At 47.6% G+C, this 27,877-nt stretch overlaps 1 protein-coding gene across 4 annotated transcripts; it reads right to left on the reverse strand.

Annotated features, from left to right (window-relative positions):
* Positions 1–655: 655 nt before the first annotated feature.
* Positions 656–27,864, reverse strand: HtrA2 (HTRA2-related serine protease). Of its 4 annotated transcripts, none has more exons than XR_016286058.1 (7): positions 27,532–27,864; positions 25,601–25,820; positions 23,085–23,286; positions 12,833–13,057; positions 5,679–5,876; positions 4,406–4,562; positions 656–891 (listed from the first exon to the last, which is right to left on the reverse strand). XR_016286058.1 is itself a non-coding variant. In XM_089562688.1 (7 exons), exons 1-7 carry the CDS (start codon positions 27,656–27,658, stop codon positions 738–740), a joined length of 1,194 nt encoding a protein of 397 aa, XP_089418814.1. In that variant the 5' UTR covers positions 27,659–27,864; the 3' UTR covers positions 656–737. The 4 variants fall into 4 exon arrangements, 3 of the variants coding, with proteins under 3 accessions (XP_089418814.1, XP_089418815.1, XP_089418816.1); XM_089562688.1 differs by having other exon boundaries at positions 5,768–5,876; XM_089562689.1 differs by lacking the exon at positions 4,406–4,562 and having other exon boundaries at positions 5,768–5,876.
* Between the last annotated feature and the right edge of the window lie 13 nt (positions 27,865–27,877).

Raw genomic sequence — 27,877 nt, forward strand, 5'->3', positions numbered from 1 at the left:
GTCACAATAGTCGCTCTATTTCGAGCACCAGGTGACAGTGTGCACATGCAATAATTGGTCCCGACTCAGCAGGCGTGCGCCCACAACTTGCCGGCGGCGCCCTCATAGCAATTCTTGTATGCACGATCGTGTACTGCACGCCACCAGTGCGCTCGCGCTGGAAGGCATCTCCAGACTTCCACTGCCTGGGGTTGCAACAATTTCCTTTCAGTTTCTTATTGTAGGTGACAACTTAAAACCCTGCGTATTTGGCCCTGCTCAAACCAATGATATTGTGAACTAATACTTGCAAGAAACAGGAAAAATTTTTGAACCTCGTTCTAGCAGCACCTTTCGCACTTGTGCAGGTCCTAAAAAAGGGGTCTAGATGGATAGGCATAAACTAGACCAAACTTGCGGACAAAGAGAGGTTCAAATGTAGCTGCTAAATGTGTCCCCACATTGAAAGCAAAAATTGATCTCGACTGATTATGAGATTAACAGCAACAACAACCTTTTCACTTTGCACCCACCAAGTCACATAACCTATGCACGGAAACAGCTCCCATGTTGCACTCATAGTTTGTTTTTAAAAAAGCCAAAATTTTAACACCCTGTATGTCTGATGGCTGTGCAATATTAGTCTACTATGCACATTCTGTGTCACTACAACCAATCAGCCCTTGTAAAATTTATTTTAAACAGCTCTGCAAACTATAGCACTGCAGGACAACAATAAAGGGTTCAGACTATGTTAATCATGGTTGAACCTTGAGATTTTTTTTGGTGCCCCTATGTATGACTTCAATATCGAGTGGTTTCCAGACTTCCAGGGCCTTGTAAATGTCCTGTGAAGACTTGACATCCTGGCCCCCAATCTTGACAATGATATCACCAGGCTGCAGGCCCGCCCTGCAACAAAAAAGGTGGGAAAAGCACACTGCAGTTTGTAATCTGAAGGGCACCTTTTGCCTCCAAAAAGAATGCAGCACCTGCCCTGTGCTTTTGTCACAGTCTCAAAATGGGCGATCAACACCTGCACCATTCTCAAGACTTCGGCAGAATGCTCTGCTCTCCACGAGTAACATTTACACAGACTGCAATGTGCTTATAGCTGATCCGCAGCATTTTACGTCATGAAATTCAGCAGACCCAACAGACTATTGGGTGCGTTGGTTCCTGTACGCCATGGCCATGGCACAGGAGATGGGACACAGCAAGGACAACAAAACACTGTGCAGACTCGCAACTGAAATCTTTATTGGCTACCCAGCCACTATACGTACCCCCAGTGCTGGCCAGGTGAGAAAAAAACGACGCCCAGATATCAGGCATAAAAAATTGGCTATGGTTTAGCTCTCGTTAATCCTAGCTGAATTGCGAAAGCAAGAGCTGCACAGCTACGCCTGTGGCCGACTTGTGCTCACTCACTCTTTGTGCAAAGTCTGTGTGCCGCCAACTTTTGACGTCTCCAGGCTCAACGATTAAACCGGCCAGGCCCTTCCTTCTTTTCTCGAGACGAGCAGCCCGCTCTTCATCCATTTCTTCTGCACGCTGCCTCCTCCGGGTTTCATTGCGCCTCGCAAGTCTGGCTACTCGTGAAGATGCTGAACTTGAGGGTTCTCCTTCAGTTGCCGCAGAGTGCAAGCGAGCTCGTTCAGTTGCATCGGCGAGCCGCCGTGTCTCAAGTCTTCTTCCTCCGTTTCCTCGGCACGTCGTCTATGCAGCGTCTCATTCCGACGCTCTCGAGAACTCAGACCGGTCTCTTCCGCTGTTGAAGAGTCACTCCGGGACGTGGCATGACTTCTTCTAGCCACAACTTCATTAAGACGCTTCTCGAGTCCTGCGGCGCGTTCTTCTGCCGTCTCTTGAGCGCGTTGTCTCTTCCTCACTTTGTTCTTTCGTGGTTGCCTCTCTTTCGCGCTCTCCATAACGACTAGAATCCACTGAGGCGAAGCGCATACCCCCCCGCGAGGCGACACCTCCTCTCCCTCTACCCCAACAGAGCACATCTGTTGGAGCGCGGCTGCGGCGTTGCTAGGCAACGGCAGCTCAAGGTCGTTCGTGGGCCACAGCATACAGCTGAAGTGCGACCACGCGGTGAGCCGAGCTGGCTGGCATTGTGTTGCTTTTGCAACAAAAAACAAAAATGCTCACAGTTGAGCATCAAAGCAATATTCTTCTTGGGACAACGCTACAGAGGGTGTGCTGGTGCATTCACCCTGAAGAGTGGCTACCAGATGTGCTTCTATTTTTTTTTCTTTTGTCACCATTCTTTATACTTTGGTTGGCAGGTGTCACCTTTGCACTCCCTGCAGTGCAGTGCCATGTGACCCCAGATGGGGACATCTGTGACATTGTAATCAAGCTCCTTTGAGACATCAGCCTGGTTGCCCCACTTATTTCTTCCCACATAATATAAAGAATATATGACTACTTCCTGGCAAGGAACAAAACGTTCACCATGCCTTTACCAGGGCAGTTCTCTTTTTGTAGAATAAACTCTTCAGCTAAAAGTTGTTCAGGCACCACATCCATGCTCCCTAATTCCTCTCAGGTTGTACAGGGCAGCCTTCCCTTTCTTTCTCTGCTTGCTGTTGATGTCAACGCTTTCTGAAATATCTCTGCCACAGAAACCAGGGTAACCAGCCTACGTCAGACCTTTTTTGTTACAGAAGCCTAGCTCCATTCTGTGTTCACACGGCTTCTTTACTGCATATCCCCTCTTAGGGCAAGGATTATGATCCAGTGGGGAAAAAATTTTTATAACTCCAGATTTCTTGCAAGGCCAGGATTGCATACAAAAAATTTCAGCTTTCCCCTATAAGAAATTATGCAACTTCTCTATGTCCACATCGTTACACTGAATTATTTTCAGTGAAACAATTATATTTCTTTTGAGTCATTTCTGCCACAGGGGGCAGACAAATCGATACATTGTAGGCACTTTCAAGCATTCATGATTGCAAAACACTCATCGGAGCCCCCCTACCAGAGCTACTGTAAAACATGGAGCCATCCATTTAAAAATCTCGATTCCTGCATTCCTTTTGCATGCCTGACCTGGTATCTTGATCCACAAACTCTTCAAGACTTCAGAGCATTTTTTGCATTCGCATTTGCGGAAACTGCCTCTTGTATAAGCGAGATTTGATAGCATTCAGGTCACTGATGCATATGTGGAAACTGGGCCAGAAGGGGATATGATACGTAGCAAGGATTCAGGAAAAGTGTACCAGTGCATCCTCTTTAGCATAATAAGAAAAACACAGCCTCGAAGCTGAATGCTGACACTCACCAGTTATCTGCTGGCATTTTTGTTTTTTTGCGCACAATAGCATGTGTGCAGTGTTTTTCCTGCACCGGCCAGCAATGGGGTATGCACAAAGAATCGGTTGAGAGTCAGCGCTGTGTCCCACCTTTGTACCCAAAACGAAAACTCCATGAGCGTTGAACTTCTATTTACTAAGCTGCTATGTGCCCCCCCCCCCCCCCCCCCCCCTCCCGCAGGCACAGTGGAGCTCCAGGTCCAGTCGGAATTCAGGTTGGAAAGGTCTTACTGCACTGGAACCACACGAAGTGTGCCATAGAAGCAGCCAGGCAAAAAGAAGATGCTTGCGAGGGAATGCCACTGTCTTTGTGAAATGTGCCCACTGAAGATGCCAAACATGCTGCCAAAGAATGCGCATCCCCCCACATCTTGATGCGCACATGTCGAGGGTGCCGCTGATGTGTACACACTTCAGCCAATGGTGGAGCTCTCTTTCTAGAACCTGACTCACGCAGCTCATTGTGGGAATACTTTCGCTGCTCTCTGATAGCCTTGTATGCTTCCACTTTAAAAAAAAATGCAGTGCAGCCATTGAAAACTCCAATATCTCCTCTTCACGGTGATACCAAGATGGCAGTTCTTTGGCAACGGAAAGCTGCAGGATCCGCAATGCGCCGGGAACAACACAAGTTTGTTTCCCTCACAATTTTTGACAAGCACACATATAAAAGAAATGTTACTTTCTAAAGTTCTACTTCCTGTAGTCAATTCCCTATAATATTTCATCACGAAACTGAAGACTCGAGGGTGGCAAAAAAAATAAATTGAGAAATACAAAAATTTCACCAAATTTGCTATTTCATTTGCCATGTTACCCCTTACTTGAACTGCAGCTACAGTTAAGGAAGAGTAGGTGAGCATACACTCCATGATGTGCCCCTCAGCTCCAAGTACAGCTGGTAGCTGAGGTTAATCGGGTGGAGGTGTGTGGAAAAAATTTTATTCCTAAAATGCCTCCTCCAATTATTGGGGGGGACTCGAACACTCCATCCGCTGGTATCTATGCCAGCAGTTGTGAAGCAGCAATGCAAAAGATGTGCCTCAAACAGATGCATCCCGGCAAGCAGAGCTACAAGGAAAGCCGGTTCAACGCACAGGTTGGCTGGCGACCCCAGCATGACCTTCCACACGAGGACCCCAGTGGTGACGTGTGGAAACATGGGGTCCCGCTGCTGCAGCTCCATGATGAGGCTGGGTGTCAGCGTCAGCATCGTGATGCCCAGGTACCACCGGTCAGCAGCCGTGTCTTCTTCTGCATGCCACCCGTAAGGCCATCAGAGGCGGATGCAATGACCGGTCTTCACAAAAAGGTATTGGAAAGAGCAGAGTGAGACCAATGGCTCTGAGCTATGTTGACCCCAGGGAAGTTTCATACATCACATGCAACAGTGTCAGAGCTACTGATCTTGTTTGTGCTGCCTGTGTCTGCAATCAAAAAGTAGTGCACCCCTTGTGGTGGGGGAAAATAATAACTGCTTTGCCTGCAGACTTATTACATGACACATTTACCATGAGCTCGAATAAGTGCATTCTTGGTGGTGACGACACGCAGTTGCTTTCTCGTGCCTAAGACCACTCAGCCACAAAACGAACACGGAGTAACACGCCTCCCTTGATTTTTCAAAGCAGACAACTTCCATACGTTCCCCAGCGTTGCACCTGATGTATGAAACGAAGTGTAGTGCTGTGTAGACAAGGCAGGCTGCCTTGTAGTGCATGCAACACACCTAGAAACCAGATGCAACTGCCCCAAGTCATTTAAACTCTATTCTTCAGGTAGGACGTGCGACTGGTACTGCAATGTAAGGCAATGATCACCTGATTTCAGTAGCCCATATTAGGGATCCCAAGTGTAAAGTTTTAAGTGTTACAGGCTTTGATTTTCAAACTGAAGTGTGTGAAACTGCATGTGTTTTCAAATACGTATGTATTTAAAATTGTGTTTTTTGTCTGAAGTGTTTTGACCTGAAGGCTGCTGATATGGATGTGCAAACTGATAAAGTGCGAACTGAACACAGTATGCTGTTGTTTTTTATATTTTTATAATGTACTAGAACTGCTGGCCGAAATGTATACACAGGGGGCCGCGCTTTGTCAAGCTGCAATTAAGCAGCTTTTACTGTCACCCCTTTTCTCCTTTGTTGAAGAAAATGAAGCCTGATTTGATTTGAAACTTTTACTACCACCACACGTGTGCCCTGGAACCACCAGCCAGTAGCAATGCTATGCACTTTGGCTGCCCCTGGTGTGTCCTGAGGACTGTTATCCCCCAGCAGCCCACTTGCCCTGCTAGGCACAGTATGCTGGTGGGATTTCACAGAGAGAATGGAGCTGATGCCTGACAAACAGGGAAGGAACCGAGCCACACCCGTTCAGGAGGCGGCCACTTGAGTCCTGGGGGGGGGGGACACTTCCCTCCACCCCCGCCCAACAGACAGGCAGCTGCAGTCCACTCACGGCTTTTCTTTGACGCTTCTTGCAGGAAGTTGAGTGCATAGTCAGCTGGGATGGCAAAGGAGATTCCTGCTGTAACCTTCATGGTGTTGATGCCTATCACATTTCCATCCTGCAAGAAGAAAACAAAACAATAAAATTCATAAAAACACTTCCCACCCTGTAGCTTGAGCAGGCAAGAATAGATACAGTCGAGCCCACTTATAACAATACTGGTTATAACAATATATTGGATATAACAATGGTCAGTCGTGGCACCATCAGCTTTGCCATGTGTTCTATGGTAAAATAAACTGCTTATAGCAATGCAGTCAGGGCACATTATTGGTTATAACAATTAAATCTGGTAATTGAGTGTCAACCATTATAGAAAAAAAAAAAACCAAGGAAATGCTACAACCACACCAACAAAACCATGCTTACAACACAAAAGCGTGCGCGTGTGGGGCCGACCAATGGACTGAGCTGGCGCAGCAATGCCACGAAAGCAAAAGAACCCGTGAAAGCGTTCCCCTGAGCAAAAGGCCCATGCAGAGAAGAAAGTAGGGAGCATGGTAGGGAGCCTTAGCGGAGTAGTCCATTATTAACGTTTCCGAGGGGTGCGCCGCTCGCAGAAAAAAAAATGTGAAGACGCATTTTTCTTTCTTTTTACACTCTGAGCTACGGCTGGCTCTGGCGGCGCGCACGTTGTCCCATCTTCCGCTGTTCTTCGCTAACTTCCCCACGGTCCCCGCTTCATACATTTCCCATGTCCCAGGGGCAGGCGTCATCGCGTCAGGAGAGCTGCTGCATTGCTGCATTGGCTACGCACGCCATGCGTACCCCCAATCAGTCGGTGCAGTGCGTGTGCGTGCAGCCAGCGCGGTTTTTCTCAAGTCAGCTGTCGCCGCACCCTTAGTCCTGCATGCTTCTTGAATATCTGATAAGAATCACTTCCGGAAAGCCGGCTTGATTCCTGTGATATGGAGGTGTGCGAAGCACCCAGGGGTGCAGTGATGGTGGTGCTTTGGTCATCGGTGAACGGTGAACATTGTTCCGGTTCCCTGAAGTTCGAATTAATGACCTTTTACAGGTATTAGGACAACCAAACCCCACCGGGTATTTACTGTCAGTAAATGCTCTGAAGTTTGTCATCCTTTCTTTTTTTTCGGCACAACCCTGTTATAACAATTATTGGTTATAACAATGGTATTTTCATGGCACTTGGATATTGTTATAAGTGGACTTGACTGTAATAGTAAATGTGAGGGGGTCAACAAGTGAAAGAGCCACATGCAAAGCATAGAGTCCTGCACAACGGCCTAAATTAAAACACAGACACACTTTCTCCCTTTTCTTTCCCCCTCTCTCCAAGTGCACACTGCCTCACTTGCTGTCACACAGCTGCTCTGCCATTCGAACCTGGGGGCAGGAAACTGGCAGAGAAAGCCTAGTCACTGAGGAACAGCACTTGAGAGCATGGAACAGTGGTACAGTACTATAGCGCTATATTACAGACCTTTTCAAAAACAGGCAGATGGACACCGCCATACTGGGCACTGGGCTGTGCTCGTAGTACAGGGAAGAGTTGTCCCTCAACAACTGGTTTTCCCGAGGGCCGTGAAAAGGCCTATAGTCTCAACTCTCCCGGCAAACATCTGCAGTCTTGTAGCTTGCCACAAGCACTATGTCTTAATGCTCCAAGAGTTATGGTCACAACACAAACACAACAAAGAGGGCATTTCAAGAATATGTCTTGAAAATGCAGCAAACCAAAGCCCTTCTTTCCTGAAACAAAATTACTCACAAAGTTTTGTAAAAACCTCTAGATTTGGTGTTATGTGCTTCACAACACACAAAAACTTTCAAATAATAAACAGCGTATCACAATTTACAACAGGCAGCGAGTAACATTTCCATATGACATGACACTTTCTTCTTGACATTGTTGATGCAATAGCATTAAGGCTCCCGTTCTGCAGAAGATCTGGTGTCGTCGTTGGTGTCAGTGAGCGAAAAATCAACCAGGGTAGGGTGGCCACCCTACCCTGGCTGATTTTTCGCTCACTGACGCCAACCCTGGCAGTGGGGTGGCTACCCAGGGTGGCCACCCTACAGCCAACCTTGGGCACAAGATTCTGCTTGGCCTCGTGCAACCCGCCGTGATCAAGAAATGGGCCAGTCACATGACCGTCATGTCACCTTAGGTCACGTGACCCCGTGGCGTCATCACAACCTGCCCACTTGATTGTGAGTAAACTGCCCACCGTGGCAGGAGGCAGTTAAATTAATGATTGGTCACGAATGGTTGCTCAGCAAGAGCAACCTGGGTCTCACAAGCTCCGCCGATGGCAGCCCCTGCAGGGCAGTGGTGCATCGCTTATCTGCTGCACCACTGCGCCAGCAGTGCTATAGGGGCTCCCAGGGATACCTATGAATGTGAAGTAGAGGGTAACCAATTCCGCATATATATGGGTGTTAATCCACTAAGCTATTGCGCCATACCCTTAAAGGGACCATGCAAAGAATTAAAAGCCGCTTGCAAATGTTAGAAGTGATGCTCAGAAGCATTGACACCAAGTATGAGTCTTCGGAACTGAGCCGGCAATTTATTATGAATTTTTAAAAATCGTGTTTTTTAAAATTCGCGGGCCGCTTGGTGTCTTCGTAGGGAGCAATTCTGCAACCAAAATCGGGAAAACAGACGTCACTAGTCCCATGACGTCAGCAGGCCACCACACGCTGTCATTCGCTCGAGCCGCGGCAGCTACGACGTCACGGGCACACTTCCGGTAGCGGTGAAAATCGTCTGCTCGAGCCGCCGCGCGACCCCCTCGAGCAAGCGCGAGCCAGCTAGGCATTGCTTTCGCGTGTATGGTTTCAATTTACCTCTGCCACCTCTTTCTGTAGCGAGTTCGGGAGCCAAGAAAGCGCAGAGACCGGAGAGACGCTGCCGACCATGGAGAGAACTAAATTTTCCTTCCTCCAAGCTGCCGATGCACGCTGCTCCTCGGGAGTGCGACAACCGGAAGTCATAAACCGAACGTCAGCGAATGATGTATTCATGGGCGGAGCCCAGTCCCGGAGCTGTTTTCTTAATTTTTTTATGGTGCCCCGTACGTACGAGTTGAGGGGGGAGAGGTGGAGCGTGATTTTTAATCGTCTGCAACTTCGTTGTTATTGATGCTAGCTCAAAAATTCTTGCGCTGGGGTGACGAGTGATCGATTGCCTATCTTTACATAATCTCAATAAATTTATTTCATAGTCCCTTTAAGGCGGAGCCTTGTCCCAATTCTTCTCCACATGCATGCACTATGCAGCAGCAATGAACCCCTGAAGCCGCCACCAGGGTGCACAGTATCCATGCACATCTTTTGCACAACCAAACAAACCAAGAAAGTACAGAGTGAACTTCCCATGCAGAGCAATGAAAGATTCTAGCTGGGCGGAAGCTGCGCATCGCCCTCTTCAGGCACCCTCTGCTGCTGATTGCGACTGCAGCCTGCTCTCGAGAAGACAGTCCCATATTTTCAATGCAGAAACTATGCTGGTTAGGACACTAAAATATGCCCAGCAAATACTGAACAGGACCGGTGCCCTGCAAGGGCATCTCTCCACTGCCACTCACCACGTAAGGCTACTCAGAGGGCTGGAATGGGAAGAGCACCTTAGTGAACTTTGATACAGTTAAACCTTGATATAACGAACATGGATACTACGAATCATTGACTATATCGAGCTGTTTATAAAAAATTCGGGGGGCACTTAAGCTCCGCCTTCCGTGCTCTAAAGAACGGAGTAGAGGAAACCAGGCAGAGGCAAAGACCAGGTGTATGCACTCTGAGAGAGAAAGAGGGCAATGCCATCAGCAATATGGATAAGATGGCTAAAGTAGCCAAAGAGTTTTACACAAATATATACAGTAGCGAATCTAATCATCAAGTTACTGATGGAGGCAGTCGAGCACAGCAATGGGACATCCCGCCAGTAACGAAGGAGGAAGTAGGGAGGGCCTTGGGAGCAATGCAGAGGGGGAAAGCAGCTCGTGAGGATCAGATAACAGCAGATTTGCTGAAGGACGGAGGAGAGATTGTGCTACAAAAACTAGCCACCCTGTATACGCAATGCCTTGTGACCTCGAGAGTACCAGAAGCTTGGAAGAACGTTAACATTATCTTAATTCATAAGAAAGGAGACGTCAAGGACTTGAAGAATTACAGACCGATCAGCTTATTGTCCGTTGCCTACAAGGTACAGTAGACTCCCGTTAAGACGAACTCGCTTAAGATGAACCCTTGGTTAAGATGAACAGTGGTGGTCATTTGTTTGGTTTCCCATAGAATCAATGCAAAAAAAATCTGCTTAAGATGTACACTGCACACATGCTAATTGGTTAAGATGAATTTTCACGACCAGCCATGCCCAAGCCATGCAGCTTTACTCGACCATTCGAGCAGTATTTCAACGGAAGGAAAGAAAAAAAAGCTAAAAAATTGAAAGCTTTTTTGCACCGCCGACGATCCATGCGATGCGGGGAGGCACAGAGACCTAACCACGTCTCCGTTGAAAGGGCGATTCTGTGAAAGCAGAACTGTCGCTGCTCCTCCCCTGTGAGGGCACTGAAGTATATCTTGGAAGGTTAAGTGATATGCCTACGCTTGTAGCCTACTAGTGCAGTGCCTGATGCACTGCACTAGTAGTGCAATAAATGCTTATGTTGCAATTATTTTTTTCCTAAAAGACTATTCCATGGCTTTGTTCACATATACGAAGTATTTGGACACACACTGCATGCTCGAACATCATTTTAAGAAGCACTCCTAATTAGATGAACTTCTGATAAGATGAACAGTCTTCATGATCCCTTGGAGTTCGTCTTAAAGGGAGTCTACTGTATTCACTAAGGTAATCGCTAATAGAATCAGGACAACCTTGGACTTCAGTCAACCAAATGATCAGGCAGGCTTTCGTAAAGATACTCAACAAGAGACCATATTCACGCTATCAATCAGATGGTAGATAAATGTGCAGAAAGTAACCAACCCCTATATATAGCCTTCATTGTTACGAGAAAGCATTTGACTCGGTGGAAACCTCAGCAGTCATGCAGGCACTGCAGAATCAGGGTGTGGAAGCGCCTTATGTAAAAATATGATGGGAGCCAACAGCCACAGAAACCAAGGAGCACAGGGGAAATTTTTTTAAAAAGTAATTTGTGGTGTTCATCAATGGGAGCTTAATAGGGTGACTATTTTGTAAAGATTATTGATCAGAAAGCAGAATAAAAGACAAGCACGTCCCACCAGTGGGATCCGAACCCAAGACCTCCGAATTTCACGGGCTAATGAAACGTTCAGTGTTAAGGACCCCGCAGCGAGCTAGGGAAAGGAAAATGATAGGTGTAACGTTAAAAGACCGGAAGAGGGTGGAGTGGGTGAAGGAATAAACGCGTGTTAATGACACCCTAGTCGAAATCAAGAGGAAGAAGTGGGCTTGGGCAGGGCCTGTAATGCGAAGGCAGGATAACCGCTGGTCCTTAAGGGTAACAGAGTGGATTCCAAGAGAAGGCAAGTGTGGCAGGGGGCGGCAGAAAGTTAGGTGGGCGGATGAGATTGAGAAATTTGCGGGGATACGGTGGCTGCAACTGGCAAAAGACAGGGTTAATTGGAGAGACATGGGAGAGGCCTTTGCCCTGCAGTGGGCGCAGTCAGGCTGATGATGACAAGGATTAATAGGTGAGACCACGTTACATTGTGAGCCATATTACTGGCTGAATATTTTAACAGTTATGCAATGAATATTCCTTTCTGAGTAAGACCTTATCAGTAGGCAAAATGTAGTTATGCTGACAGTAAAAAATATTGGTGCAGTCTTAGTAACACTGCCAAATAGGCTATTCTAGTGCATGCAAAACGTTGCTCTGGAGAATTGAAATGCTGGTATTCACTGCAAGATGGCAGACCACATAGTTGTCAACAGACGTGGGCAAATTCCCCCATTTTCACCTCTCCTCCCTCACCCTCAACTGTTAAAATTTCCTGGCCCTCCACTACCGTTACCCGCACTTCGTCGGCGCTCCCGGAAGCGATGAGAGCATGTCAGTGGTGGGTTTTTAACAAGGGATTTCAGCTCTTTTTATGGACGGAATTGCGAAAAAACTAACACACACGATTTACGAAGCCCCTTGTTCCCAACCACTGCACTTCATGCAATTTCAAACCGCTTCAGTTTCCCTTTAAGTAAATTGGGGAGGCAACTGCAGTGCAATAATGATGACGTAAAACACTCAAATCACAACAATAGAATTAAAAATTAAAATGAAGGAAACCAGAGGAACGTCCATCAGTGTGGGGAGAGACTAGTCGTCTATGACAGATGGGAAGGTATTGGAAGGGTGGTCCAGGCAAGCGAGCAGTCCAGAACCACAAGTGAACAGTTGAGTGCAAGTGCTCTGCAGGATTACTCAAAAATCTTTTGGGGAGCTTAATAAATCTTTCCGTGCAAATTCCTCCTCATTCGTGTTCGTCTCAGTGCCTAACTGCTCCTGCATACTCTTGCAGAGCCCACTATTTTAGGCACTTCTGTTCAGCTCGACATCTGACAAGCTAGACAAGTTTATACAAGCTCCCTTCATGTTCATCCAAAAAGCATCACCAAGGTTACCTTCATCTTCACGTTCACTTAAATCCCTGGGATACAAAGGTTCTCCAAATGGGTTCCATTTCTTGGAGTGGCTTTCGGGTCTCCCAAGCACCTAAGTCCAGTATTCCCACCTTTCTTTTCACCCACTTTACTTTGGAATGAAGCACACAGTGCTTAAACGGATTTGGGCACCTGATGAGGAAAGGCAGTTTTCTTTTCAACAAACAAACAACACATACAAACACAAACACACCTTTCAAAAGCCGCAGAGGTTTGCCAAAACTAGAAAGACTGAGAACCCTAGCTGCAGTGCAGTGAGGCTGAATGGCAGAAGTGCAGTCGGTGGACAAGCAATGCCCTCTCCCCTTGTGCCAACAGCCCAACTGTATGAGGCATGACAGCCGTGCAGGCGAATGCAGTGCAGGCAGTGAGAGAGGGGTACTGGCCAGGTTGATGAGTGGTCCGCCCGAGTTGCCAAAGTTGATGGCTGCGTCCGTCTGGATGTAGTCCATCTCATTGTGGATGCCCAGCTCCTTGCTGGAACGGTGCACTGAGCTCACCACACCAGCCGTGATGGTGTTGTTGAGGGCCAGCGGACTGCCCATGGCCACCACCCATTCGCCGGGCCGGAGCTGGTCCGTGCGGGTGAGCGGGAGCGTTGGCAGGCCTTTCTGCGGAAGCGCAGTCCCAGGTGTCACACAACAGGTCGTCGGCAACGTTCTCGGCCACTCAACACAGCCAGAGAAGTGTGGCTATGAGCAGGGAAAGAATTCACCCCAATTCTCCAACAAACTGAGTGACCCAGAGCCAAACATCACTTTTTCCTTGGGGAGCCACTTGCACCTTAGCCTGCTCCCACCCTCATATTAAGAGACCTGTACATTTTCAAACATCCTGAGCAGTTAGTGCTCAATCCATGAAAATAAAATGGCACTGCTTTTCTTGTGTTGGGGAAGAGCATGCTGACGAGAGCGATTAAAAAAAAAGAAGAATACTAAAATAAAATCCAGTGCATGTGCACACGAACACTTCCTTTCGTCCTCATCAGCTCAACTCCAAATATGAAGCCACTCCAACTCGCCCAGCTCAGTGTTCCCATGCACAATTGGACACGCCACCTGCGTTGCCACTGAGAGGTGAGGCAAGCCTCAGAGAAGAGATTGCACCAAGGAAGAGGGTCAGGTTATCCAGGGAAAAAATTTCCATGCTCATTTGATGCCTCGACAGATTTGCAGGCAAAGTGAATTCCAGAAAACTTGAGCATTCCGTGATGCAAAAATACATGGCAGGTTTTTCAAGCAGAAAAATAAATGCTAACTTAGTTTTCAAAAAAAGGGAGCTATGTTGTGAGCAAAAAAAATATACCCACTACCACTGTGCACTCATTTTCCAGATTTTAAAGGTGGCAACTACTTCATAAATTACTGCACAAGAACGCTATGTATGCTAACTACATCCCTATGACCAAACCACGTTTGACAAAGAGCGCCCTGCACTGACTACAGTCGACGACCAATATCAACGTGTTAAAGGACTGTCGCATAAGACTGGTGTCGTCATCGACCGGCGGCATGGCCACAAACTTAAGACTAACCGACCGGTTCGTGATGTCGCATCCACATGACCTTGCGTGGGTAATTCAACCACTCTGGTGTGATCACACTCTTGCTTCCCATATGTACACGCTGCTCCATCAATGCGCGGCACCAGCACAGTGAAAGACAAAGTGGTGCTACTGCGCCCAGATTGGTCGCAGGTGTCTTAAGGTTGTTTATGCAAAGCAAATTGGGGAGAAGAGTAAATTGGGGTGCATTAGGTGGGATTGAAACCCACCAGCCTTGGACTGTGAAGCAGGCATGGGACTTATAGGCCACAAACGTTCGTCAGTTTAAGCGGGATAGGGGTGGACCTGGTGAATGCGTTCGACATGTACTGATGTGTGCACAGTTAATTATGACTATGCTGATTAGTGGCTATGGAATTCAACCAGATCAATTCAATTTCTGAGTTGCTTCACAGCACTTAAATGGTTTAATGCGTGTGCTTTGAGTGTGTTTTGAATGGTTTGAGTGGCCGGAACGCACTCAACGTTACAGACGCCAAGCCGCGTATAGTTGGCCCATACGCCACAGCTTTCGCTCTCTAACCAGGTTCAACAGTAGTTGAACCGCAGCTAATTTTTTTTTACGTTAAATTAACGAGCTTCCACTGAGATGGCGCACAAAAGCACCCGATGTCAGAAATCCCCGTGTCAAATGCCCCGCACGGAATGCCCCACAGCACATGCCCCATTTTCAAAAGTCCCGTGCTCAGAAGGCTCTGACATGATTGCCCTGTTTCAAATGTCCCATTCTGAATGCCCCCAACGGATCTATGAGTGACTATTGCATTTGCACACATAATTTCACTGACTTTATTCGTTGAAAAATAGATTTCTGAATCATTTTCCCACAAAAATTTCTTCCTGCATCGAATTGTTTCGAAGCACTGCTCATGTTCACTGGCCGCCCTCTTCTGCTAGCCGTTTTTTTTTTTCCCTTCTCTGCACCTACAGTGAGCACCATGTAGACTTGACGGATCATTCGCCTGCCGAACAGTTACCACGTAGTAGTAGTGGCTTAATGAAAGAGTAGTACGGACAGGAGGATGTTCCAGGCCATGTTCCACTTCCCTTCCCTGAGATTGCTTCTTCGCCCGTGTAATGAGAAAGGGAGTGTGCTTACCTAATCTGCTTATCGTCACTCCTCCGGCCTTCATCTTTGCACATGGTGATAAGTGGATTAGGCAGGCCCCCTGTCATGGCAGTTCACTGACAGTGTTGGCCAGGAGTAGTGACACTGGCCAGGAGTGTAGTGAGCTACAGCCAGCAGTGATAATTTAACAAAACTTCTGTTTGGGCTAGATGGTGCATAGCTATAAATGAAATGAAATTTAAGCGCACACGAAAAACGCACACAAGAGGAGATACACACAGGACAGGCGCTAACTTCATCTGATTTATTCGCAGGTAAGAGAGCGAAAATATATACATAAAACGAGACATGCGCAGTAAAGAAACAGATCGTCATATCACAATGCGTGCTCAAGGTATCTGCATTCTGCCTGCAAAAGGTTAACTGATGTATCACTCACACAGTCATGCCCCCTCTTCCTGATGTGAAATGCTTCTAATAATTCACGTGCCGTCTTATCACCGCTCCTCCCAAGAATCTTTATCTCCTTCAGCCGCGGCTCGCACGCTCTGCAGTTCGCACAATGGTCAGCCAAATGTGTCCCTCCACCCCTTAATGCCCGCAAATGTTCCCCCGCCCGGTCATTGACACACCGCCCAGTCTGGCCTATGTAAGCCCTACCGCAGGTCAAAGGCATCTCGTAAACGACACCGGAACAGCAGTCGACATATTTCTTTGAGTGCTTCTTCCTGCAGCCACTCTTCTTTTCCGTGCACGAAATGCGTGAGCAAAGGTGGGCAAGTTTCTTCGGTGCGGAGAACACCACAGGAACGCCGTGTCGGTTTGCCACCTTCTTCACATGATGGGCAACCTTGTGGATATACGGAACCACTACTGGTTTAAACGAGTTCCTTTCTAGTACGTTCGCTTTGGCGAACATGACCTGCTTGGTTTTTCGAAGAAGGGGCTCGGCCACAGAAACAATGACCGCGCAGGGGAACCCAGCCATAAGTAGCCGGCGTACTTGCTTATTAAAGCTACACTGCATAGCATGCGGGCACGACTTCGAGAGAGCAGACCCCAGGCATAGGCCGGCAATAGACCTCTTAACTGTTTTGGAATGAGCGGAATCAAAAGGTAAAAGCTCTTTCTGTGCCCTCGGAGCGTACTCCCAACAAACATGATCAACTCCTATAGTAAAATTGACATCTAAAAACTGCAACGAACCTTGTAAAGGGAGTTCGTGCGTAAATCTCAATCCCCTCCCGTTCTGCTGAAAGCTCTCCAGGATGCTGCCAACTGCTTCGGTGTAAGAAATGTTGTTTAGTTTTTTCAAAACAATAAGAAAATCGTCTACGTACCTAAAAACTTTCAGCACTCCCTTCCCATTAAAGCTTTGCTCAAGGGCGCGGTCAATAAAAGCTAAAAACAGGTTACAAAGCACGGGGGCTACGCAGGACCCAATGCAGATCCCTTGTCTCTGACGATAAAATTTATTCTCAAAAGAGATAAAAGTGACACCTAAATAAAACTCAAGAACGCGCATAAAATTGTCCACTGTGAGACCGCATGAGTTCTGGAACTCCAACTCTCCGCTTTCTTCTATCGCACTCCTAACAACACCGAACAAAACATCGTGGGGCACAGAATAAAACAGATCTTCCACATCTGCCGAGAACATATACCCAACTGCAGAATTACCCTCGAGAAACTGTACAACCTGCAGCGAGTTTTTTACAGTAAAGGGGTCATGGACCTGTAGAGAGCCTAGGTGTTTCTGCAGGTACCTACTGAGGACGTGCTGCCATGTACCGTTTTCGCTTACTATACACCTAAACGGTGCATCTGCCTTATGGGTTTTAGCTGTGAAAAACACAGTGAGGGCATTAAACTTAGAGTCAATAATGCTATTCGCTAAGCTGTTCAGCTCTAATTCCCTGCACATGGCCGCCGCCTTACATTTCACTCTAGTCGCGCTAGATTTCACTGTCCTGAAGTTCTTGGTGATTGCCTCTTCCGCTCTCTTCTGGTACTCCTCCTCCGCCAGCACAACAAAGCCTCCCTCCTTGTCTGATTGAAGCAGTCGCAGATGATTCTGTTGGAAGAAGGTAACCACTTTTCCCAAACCGTCCTTGGAACGACTAGTGGTGGCCTTGCTCGTAGTCTTCATCAGCACATCCACTCCATCAAGCAAACAACGTTCTTGATTTTCATTCGTCGCTTTTCTTGCAATCTGCCGGTTCAAACCGAGCAACTCATGTGCGGGGACACTTGGTTCTTTGCTAAATTTTGGTCCCTTTTTCAAAATATCACTAACGTGCTCCGGAACAACAACGTCGCCTATAATTGACAAATTATTCTGCGTGAAATCTTTCTTCTGCTTGGCCGCTGTCGAGAACAACGCTTGGTTCAAGGTCTGTGCCCATAGGGCCTCCGTCAAGTTAGCCGCGAGGCGATTGATGGCCCGCAGCTTGATCTCAGCAAGCCATCCAGGATCCAACACATAACACAGCACACGCAACTGGTCTTGACACCTTCTAACTTGTCGCCACAGCTCACACCTCAAAAGCTTCAACAAACGCTTCAGAAGACCCCAAGGGGGACGCAGAAATCCCAACAGGGCACTCACATCCGCCGGCACCAGACCCTTGCGAAGGCAGAATCCAAAATATCTTGCACGACATGTCAAACCGACGATGAAAGAAACACAAGTGTTGACTTGAGAAGACGAAGGGGACGAGTTACATACAAAAGAGCCCTCATATTTGGATAGATAATTTAACAAAACTTCTGTTTGGGCTAGATGGTGCATAGCTATAAATGAAATGAAATTTAAGCGCACACGAAAAACGCACACAAGAGGAGATACACACAGGACAGGCGCTAACTTCATCTGATTTATTCGCATATCTGATTTATTATAGCTATGCACCATCTAGCCCAAACAGAAGTTTTGTTAAATTATCTATCCAAATATGAGGGCTCTTTTGTATGTAACTCGTCCCCTTCGTCTTCTCAAGTCAACACTTGTGTTTCTTTCATCGTCGGTTTGACATGTCGTGCAAGATATTTTGGATTCTGCCTTCGCAAGGGTCTGGTGCCGGCGGATGTGAGTGCCCTGTTGGGATTTCTGCGTCCCCCTTGGGGTCTTCTGAAGCGTTTGTTGAAGCTTTTGAGGTGTGAGCTGTGGCGACAAGTTAGAAGGTGTCAAGACCAGTTGCGTGTGCTGTGTTATGTGTTGGATCCTGGATGGCTTGCTGAGATCAAGCTGCGTGCCATCAATCGCCTCGCGGCTAACTTGACGGAGGCCCTATGGGCACAGACCTTGAACCAAGCGTTGTTCTCGACAGCGGCCAAGCAGAAGAAAGATTTCACGCAGAATAATTTGTCAATTATAGGCGACGTTGTTGTTCCGGAGCACGTTAGTGATATTTTGAAAAAGGGACCAAAATTTAGCAAAGAACCAAGTGTCCCCGCACATGAGTTGCTCGGTTTGAACCGGCAGATTGCAAGAAAAGCGACGAATGAAAATCAAGAACGTTGTTTGCTTGATGGAGTGGATGTGCTGATGAAGACTACGAGCAAGGCCACCACTAGTCGTTCCAAGGACGGTTTGGGAAAAGTGGTTACCTTCTTCCAACAGAATCATCTGCGACTGCTTCAATCAGACAAGGAGGGAGGCTTTGTTGTGCTGGCGGAGGAGGAGTACCAGAAGAGAGCGGAAGAGGCAATCACCAAGAACTTCAGGACAGTGAAATCTAGCGCGACTAGAGTGAAATGTAAGGCGGCGGCCATGTGCAGGGAATTAGAGCTGAACAGCTTAGCGAATATCATTATTGACTCTAAGTTTAATGCCCTCACTGTGTTTTTCACAGCTAAAACCCATAAGGCAGATGCACCGTTTAGGTGTATAGTAAGCGAAAACGGTACATGGCAGCACGTCCTCAGTAGGTACCTGCAGAAACACCTAGGCTCTCTACAGGTCCATGACCCCTTTACTGTAAAAAACTCGCTGCAGGTTGTACAGTTTCTCGAGGGTAATTCTGCAGTTGGGTATATGTTCTCGGCAGATGTGGAAGATCTGTTTTATTCTGTGCCCCACGATGTTTTGTTCGGTGTTGTTAGGAGTGCGATAGAAGAAAGCGGAGAGTTGGAGTTCCAGAACTCATGCGGTCTCACAGTGGACAATTTTATGCGCGTTCTTGAGTTTTATTTAGGTGTCACTTTTATCTCTTTTGAGAATAAATTTTATCGTCAGAGACAAGGGATCTGCATTGGGTCCTGCGTAGCCCCCGTGCTTTGTAACCTGTTTTTAGCTTTTATTGACCGCGCCCTTGAGCAAAGCTTTAATGGGAAGGGAGTGCTGAAAGTTTTTAGGTACGTAGACGATTTTCTTATTGTTTTGAAAAAACTAAACAACATTTCTTACACCGAAGCAGTTGGCAGCATCCTGGAGAGCTTTCAGCAGAACGGGAGGGGATTGAGATTTACGCACGAACTCCCTTTACAAGGTTCGTTGCAGTTTTTAGATGTCAATTTTACTATAGGAGTTGATCATGTTTGTTGGGAGTACGCTCCGAGGGCACAGAAAGAGCTTTTACCTTTTGATTCCGCTCATTCCAAAACAGTTAAGAGGTCTATTGCCGGCCTATGCCTGGGGTCTGCTCTCTCGAAGTCGTGCCCGCATGCTATGCAGTGTAGCTTTAATAAGCAAGTACGCCGGCTACTTATGGCTGGGTTCCCCTGCGCGGTCATTGTTTCTGTGGCCGAGGCCCTTCTTCGAAAAACCAAGCAGGTCATGTTCGCCAAAGCGAACGTACTAGAAAGGAACTCGTTTAAACCAGTAGTGGTTCCGTATATCCACAAGGTTGCCCATCATGTGAAGAAGGTGGCAAACCGACACGGCGTTCCTGTGGTGTTCTCCGCACCGAAGAAACTTGCCCACCTTTGCTCACGCATTTCGTGCACGGAAAAGAAGAGTGGCTGCAGGAAGAAGCACTCAAAGAAATATGTCGACTGCTGTTCCGGTGTCGTTTACGAGATGCCTTTGACCTGCGGTAGGGCTTACATAGGCCAGACTGGGCGGTGTGTCAATGACCGGGCGGGGGAACATTTGCGGGCATTAAGGGGTGGAGGGACACATTTGGCTGACCATTGTGCGAACTGCAGAGCGTGCGAGCCGCGGCTGAAGGAGATAAAGATTCTTGGGAGGAGCGGTGATAAGACGGCACGTGAATTATTAGAAGCATTTCACATCAGGAAGAGGGGGCATGACTGTGTGAGTGATACATCAGTTAACCTTTTGCAGGCAGAATGCAGATACCTTGAGCACGCATTGTGATATGACGATCTGTTTCTTTACTGCGCATGTCTCGTTTTATGTATATATTTTCGCTCTCTTACCTGCGAATAAATCAGATGAAGTTAGCGCCTGTCCTGTGTGTATCTCCTCTTGTGTGCGTTTTTCGTGTGCGCTTAAATTTCATTTCATTTATAGCCAGCAGTGAGCCAGACGAATTGTAAGTGCCACGCCACGTGACACCCGGTATGCAGGCCAACCATCTGTTGTGCGAATCTGCTTTCAGGGCATACCACTCAGGCGATGTGTTCGCACATGGCTCTGTGTGAAGGAGGGCGCTCGTCCTGTTTACCTTTCTCTTCGGTCTGGGTGATCCCGCTCTGTGTGACACCCTTACTAAGAAGTACATGACGGAAGCCAACAGTCATTGAAACACTGGAGCACAGGGGAAGTTCCGTTTCCCTCCCTTTGTGTGCTCAACAGCTGACGAGGGCCTCGGTTCTGGCAGTCGTGATGCTGTGGGTAGCATTGGAGGGCTCTCGCACAGCTTCCACCCTTGTCGTTCAGTCAAACTTCCCGTGGCACTCGCACTAATGTAGGACGTGCTCTGTCCGCTGCTATGAATGAGGGTGGTGCTCGTGAACACTCTCAGGGTTCACTTACACAGCACATAAACACCTTGAAAGCAGAAGATCGGACAGCCGTCGCCGTAGCTCAGTTGGTAGAGCAGTGGACGCGAAATTCGGAGGTCGTGGGTTCGGACCAAAATGGTGGCATGTGGTTGTTTTTCTTCTAGTTTCTATTCAACTATGTTTAAATAATTATCCTATTAATCTCCCACTGATGAACATGACACATTAAAAAAAAAAAAAAAGACGCGCTGCGGTGGCTCAGTGGTTATGGCACTCAGCTGCTGACCCGAAAGACGCTGGTTCAATCCCAGCCGCGGTGGCCGAATTTCGATGGAGGCGAAACACAAGAGGCGCCCGTGTGCTGTGCAACGTCAGTGCAGCACGTTAAGGAACCCCAGGTGGTGGAAATTTCCGGAGCCCCTCACTACGGCGTCCTTATAGCCTGAGTCACTTTGGGACATTAAAGCTCAATAAACCAATAAACCAACATTTAAAAAAAACTGGAGGAGTATGATACAACAGCGTAATGGGTTAATTCCCTTATATGCAGAACTGGTGATTCTCTACATTCACTGATCCCTGGGAGTCCTCGTACCTCTTCCTGGCGCAGTGGTCAAGCGATGCCCTGCAATGGCAGGTTGGTGGGCCTTGTGCGGCCCCGTTAATTTCACGGTGGGCAGTTTGCTCCCAACCCGGTGGGCAGTTTGCGATGACACCACAAGGTCACGTGACCTGGGTGGGCCACCTAGGCTGCTTCTCTGGGCATTTCTCGCTCACGGCCAACGAAGCCGCCACCAGATTTTCTGTGACTCCTTCCTTAACGCTGTCCCACACATCCCCTATGCTCCCTGGTTTCGGTGGCCTCCATCACAATGCAACCTCCCTCTTTTCCCTTCCCTTGCCTCCCACCACCAGGGGCTCGAAGACTGCTCGTGGGCCCACACAAAGGCACTGGGAAAAGCAGCACATAATGTCCCCCAGTGGATGCATTATATAAGGTGCATAGAACTGCGCTGCAGAAACTACCTAAATGCATTGCACCTCACAAAAAGATGAGCAGCAGAATGCAAAAATAACTGAATGAATAATAACTAGAATTGAGGCCGTATTAAGATGTAAAATGCTTCAGATGCACAGAAATAAATCCAAAAAGATCGCTCCACTGTCGGAATGAAAAATAAAATAATCAACACATGTGAGACAAATGAAAATATGCTTCTCTCATTTATACAAATAAAAAAAACAGCTGTCATTGAAACACTATCGCTGTATGCTGTCTCCCACAGTCTCTAGGGTGTGAGTGCGCACACACAAAGCTTTTTGGCATGCAGACTATGGTACGGGACTTTTGGAATTTCTGGCACTAGGCAAACACTGCTGGGGCTTCTGAGACTATGCCCTTGGGCAGTTGCACTACACCCGTTACTGCGCATGCTGTACGGCAGCTGGGGCGTTGGCAGCGAGTGCGAATAAGGACCGAAAAATGAGCAGTCAGTTGTGGTGCACCCTAGATTTCAGGCGCTCTCATACAGTGGCTCTGTGAGCCATGTCGCGGTGCCGTGATAAACTCCGAATAGTCAACCATGTCCAAAAAACCAGGGGTCCGAATTTTCGGTCGGCAACCAGTTTTTTTCTGCTGCACTTTCCAACTCGGGACCTAACAATTTGGAACTTGGCAAACAGAAGAGTTTGGCATTGCACCGCAGGTATTTTAAGGTACCAACTGCTAATGATTAGCGAACAACATTTCCTGTACATATGAAATTCAGCTATTATGTGGAAGTCCATATATTGGCTAGACCAGATAAATTTTTTGCGCCATACACAAGGCAGGAGAATGTTTGTCACAGTGACATGATAGGCTACGATTTTTTTAAAGGCATCTGAGAGGGTCGAGAGCAAAGGCGTGGAATAGCTGAGCAGACAGGAGGTGTGCCATCCTGGCTGACACCAGAGTGAAGAGAACGACCGCAGCGCCCCCTGCAAGGACTCATTCCAGGTTAAGTCCCCGGCTGCAGGCATGACCGTTCTTCACTCAGCAAAGAAGCCAACAAATTCTCTGACAGGATGAGTGGGCCAGCCTGTGGCAACTCACCGCTGCAATGCGAACGGTGGCCAAGTCCGAGCGACGGTCGACAGCCTCCACTTTCCCCGTGAACTGGCGGCCGTCATGCAGCTTGACGGTGACGAGCCGACCGTCGGCCACCACGTGGGCATTGGTCAGGATGAGGCCGTCCGAGCGCACCACAAAGCCCGACCCATTGGAGACCGCTATCTGCTGCTGCGTGAACGGGTGCCTGCATCAATCAGTGCACGCAGCACGGTCACCACCCACGCGGGTTGCTGGGCCACGCACTCGGCACCAACCAGGGCAGTTTTCAGGCTGCCCCTTTTGTCCCCTCAAGGAAAAGGACACCTCTGCTCACCCAGATGCCTGGTTCTGGTGCTTAAAATGGCAGTTAGGCAGGTAATTTTTGAAGTTAACTGAAAAAAACAAAACAAAACAAGCCACCTGCATCACCCTGACATCACAAGGTATTCCCAGTAATTGTCGAAAGCTTCCTCTTCGCTATGTATACCTTGGTCTTATTTTCACACCCAGTATGTCATGGTCCAAACATATAGATTTCATAACCTCAAAGGCACTTAAAAAGTTAGGATACCTCCGTCGCACAATAAAAGCTGCTCCTAGAGATACGAAACTACTGATGTTTAAATCGCTAATCCGTCCACTACTTGAATACGCCTGCCCTGTATGGAACCCGCACAAACAACGCGAAATTAACCAAATCGAGGCAGTGCAGAAGAAAGCCGTTCGCTTCATATGTCACAGGTTTGGTAGAGATTTTTCGCCTTCCACAGCACTTTCATCACTGGGCCTGCAACCACTCTCATCTCGACGAAGGACTGAGTCTTTAAAATTTTTGTATTGCATTATTAACTCTTTCTGCCGGACCTCTGCAAATGATTACCTAACCCCTGCTATACCATCTAAAACTAGAAGTCACCACAGCCTAAACATCACGCCTTATTTTGCCCGCACGGACGCTTTTAAATACAGTTTTTTTCTGCGTGCAATCGAATATTGGAATTGTTTACCCGGTTCTACTCGCTCTCTTCCTTTAGAGCTGTTTTTAGCGGCTATTGAATAGTTTTTTTCGTTTTTCTTGTTTTCACTCGTACTGTTTCGGATGTTTGCCATTGTTGTGCTCCATGTTTTCCTACACTGTTGTTCACACCCACCACTGCAATAGCCCAATAGGGCTGCAGTATGTATAAATAAATAAATAAAATAAATAAATAAATGTGCCAAGTGTTCCTCCACGTTTCTTCTAGTTACCTATTCTTGTCTTCGTTTCAAAGGATGCCATCCAAGCTACATTAGTCAAGTATAATACTCAAATACAATAACAGGGCAAAACTTTGGACCCTGATGCTTTTGAAGAGCGAAATCGACACCTCTTCTGACATTTTACTGGAGAATCCGATGACCTTTGCTTATGCGAAATTCTTGGGCCAGAGTGCATTGCGTACAGTGCGCAGAAATCCGGTTGTTCCAAACACACCCTTGTGCCACCACGGATGACGTCAACGCGGCAGCAACGCTCTCGAGCACCAGTCACTGCCGTAGATAAACCCCGCCACATGGATTCTTCCTATGATACGAATTTCAGACGACACAAATACCTCGTGACCGCCCATGTGCAAAACTTGTTCTAAGATTATAAGAAAGAAGAAAATATGGATTCCCATAGGTTGTTACACATCACAAAAATTGGACAAAAAAATGCAAAAGCCACTATATGTGTCATTAGGCCCTTTTGTTTAGCACTTTAAAAGCAGTAAATAAATAAAATAGAGGCACATTTAGTAAAGTCAATTAGCGGACTTGATGGCATAGCACAACACAATACATAAAGAATGCTTGAAGAAATGAGAGCACCGGAAACCACTTTTTCTGCAGACCATGCCACAACTGGATTGAGATCAATACGGCAGCCAACTTTTCAATAACCCATGTAAAATGCTCAAGCACCATCTCAGCACTTGTAGAAATAGGCTTTAATGAAACGATGTAAGCAAGTGCCTAACTAAAGCACAAATGCAATGCTGCTGCTTTGTTTCTTCTGTCACCTGCTGCAATGCATACGTGTAGGACCTTGAACCTGGCAACGCAAACATCCACAGCAGTTCTCTCTCTCTCACGCACATGTTGGCAATGTGCTCCAGGTTTCACAGAAACAGTCAGGCTGGCACAATTATTGTCATGCACATACAATGGAGCAGTGCCACAGTGGTGGGATCAGGTGGGATTTGCACTTGATCTGCGTCGAAAGACAGCTTCATCTTGTGATCTGATGCTCAGCAACTGAATGCCACAGCCTCTGAGCCATGCAGCAGGTAGGAATATGACATAACTGCACGAATGCAAACTGGCGGGAAGACATGGGGACCAAACACATAGAGAAAGGACTGGAGCCAGTCCTGTCTCGTTACAACCAACTGGCTCAGACTAAAATATTAGCTAGCAATAGTGGTAAGGGACCTTTCAATAAAATTAAGAGCTTACTTTTATTCTGCACTCACTGACAACTGAATAAAATGCCTTGCCTGCCCAGTATCTCTATGTAGACCACAGCAGGCGCCGTCTTCTCGACAGCATCAGCGATGAAGTTGAATCGTGCAGAGGGCGGAGGAGCGGTTGAGGCAGACACGGTCGGCAGCCATTGTGTGCGCTGCCTCCAAAAGACGTAGGCCGACAGCAATGCGCCTGCCCCAATGGCATAGCGGTGGCCGGAAGACGACCGCAATCTCCTGGGGCCACTGGAGCCTGCAGAAGGGCCACATTGCACGCATGACGACAAGGGGGCTGGGTCGTCCAAATGTAGGCTCCATTCATTTGATGTTTTACACAGGTGCACAACACCACGCCAAATGGAAGCAGTTTAAATGTTCGTTAAAAAGCACAGAAGCATTGCTGAAAGTTTGTCCTGTGCTGCAGTATCATTATGGATGAACACAGACTTTCCTATTTTGTTTGCATGCAGTCAGTGTCAAAAATGTGCAGGTGCTTGAGCAGTGCACAGCTGGCAATAAAAGGCAAAATCACGCAGCAGCCAGCAGTGTTTCAGGTAAGGTGCTCCCAGCAACCTGGCCTGCAAGCCTACATAGCTGCACTTTCCAAAAGTGTAGCCTTTAGAACTAAGCACATACATCGAGTAATCACTTTGCTCAATCACTCAATTACTAAACACAACTTTGATCCTGACTGCACACTGAAAATGCCGGCTATTCAATCTTCCTTTTCTAAGTTTGCACCTTTGCTTTTGCACAAACATCTGACAGTAATATAGGTCTACGGATTACTCACAGTCCCGTTCAGGTCATGATCAGAGTTGCAAGCAAGTTAGGACTCGCATTCATTTTTGACCTGAATCGTTCAGACTTGCATTCAGATCATGATCTGAGTCGCAAGTCCAGGCTCAAGCTCAGATCATGGTCTGTGTTTTCGTGATGATGGTGTGCAATTAGTTTTTTTTCCTTTCTTGTTTGTTAAAAGCGGAGAGGAGGAAATATTTACTGCGGTGACCAAGGACGTTTGAAGGAGAGGCCCCCTCTGCCACGGAAGTGAGGAAGACGGCGTTTTGTCCCATACCGTTAGATAGTCTACACGGTGATTGGGGTGTGTCAGAAGGGGTTTTCCCTTGTCGCGTGTTTCGGTTGGCTTGGAGGCGTGCCACTTGGGCCCTTCATGAGCCCATGTGCATCGTGAGTCGAAATGAGCGAGCGAGCCCAGATGGGTCGTGAGTCACGGTGAGCTGTAATGAGTGGCTGACCCTGGATGAACCATAAGCCGGAGCGAGTCCAAATGATGAGCGAGTTCAAGAGAGCTCGGACATGTGTGAGTTCGAATGGGCCCATAGGATGACCAAACTTTTGTGAGTGAGCACTCGTGATCTTGCCGAGGTATCTTTGATGAATGAATAACGACAAACAGTAGGCATGTTCCTCTGACCAGCACCACGGAAGATTTCCCTGACTGCAATTGCTGCATAACAAACCTGCTCAACTCAGTTCTTCAGCCTACATTCATTGGCACAATCACAATGGGATCGAATAAGGATGACAAAGCAATAAAACATGTTGTAAACAAGTGCTAACCACTCTCTCTAGCAGCAGATGTTGACAAGGCCCAAAGGACGCTGAAAAACAAGCAGCTAAGATGAAATTGCTTTTTCTTTCATTGTCACAGCCGCGGCGTAGTTTCCAAGTAGCTTGCAAAGATAAAGCATTAACAGCAGGAAATGTTCAAAACGCAGCAAGGACAGTACTGCAAGGGAGCAGGTGGTCTTTGAAGTCTGTTGTGCACTACCACAGTTTACTTACGGAGTGCACAACAGCCAACACCTGGCGTTCGACAAAAGTGAAGGCCCCGGACAACCTGCGACACTAACGTTCATTGCTTCGTTTGCTAACAAAAAGAGTGCAGTAACATTCGTTCAACCTTTCACATTCACGAACACCACCATGCCCTTTATTACCGGAGTGGACCAGCTTGCAAGAGAGGACCGATGTGGCCGGCGCGGCAGTCAGCGATGAAACAGCTGGTAGCCTTTGGCACAGCAAGGACGACAGCCGACACACGTTGGCAGCACTCGACATCCTCATAGTTTCGTGGGCACAGCGCAGCACAGCTAGCTCGCAGAGCTCTGGTTCGGCGCCGCTATGGCACAACAGCACAGCTGCGTTCGCACTCGACCAGCCTGTCTGGAACTGTGCGTGCCGGCTGAATTCCGTTACGGCGGTGCAAGACGAGCACCGCTACGGTGGCGTAGCACCGCTAAGGGCGAAAGCAAGGGGGCTGCCATCATGGGCGTTTTTTTTGTT

Source organism: Amblyomma mixtum, chromosome 10 (genome assembly GCF_055824585.1).
Source record: "Amblyomma mixtum isolate Tamu chromosome 10, ASM5582458v1, whole genome shotgun sequence".
NCBI classification, from domain to species: Eukaryota; Metazoa; Arthropoda; class Arachnida; order Ixodida; family Ixodidae; genus Amblyomma; species Amblyomma mixtum.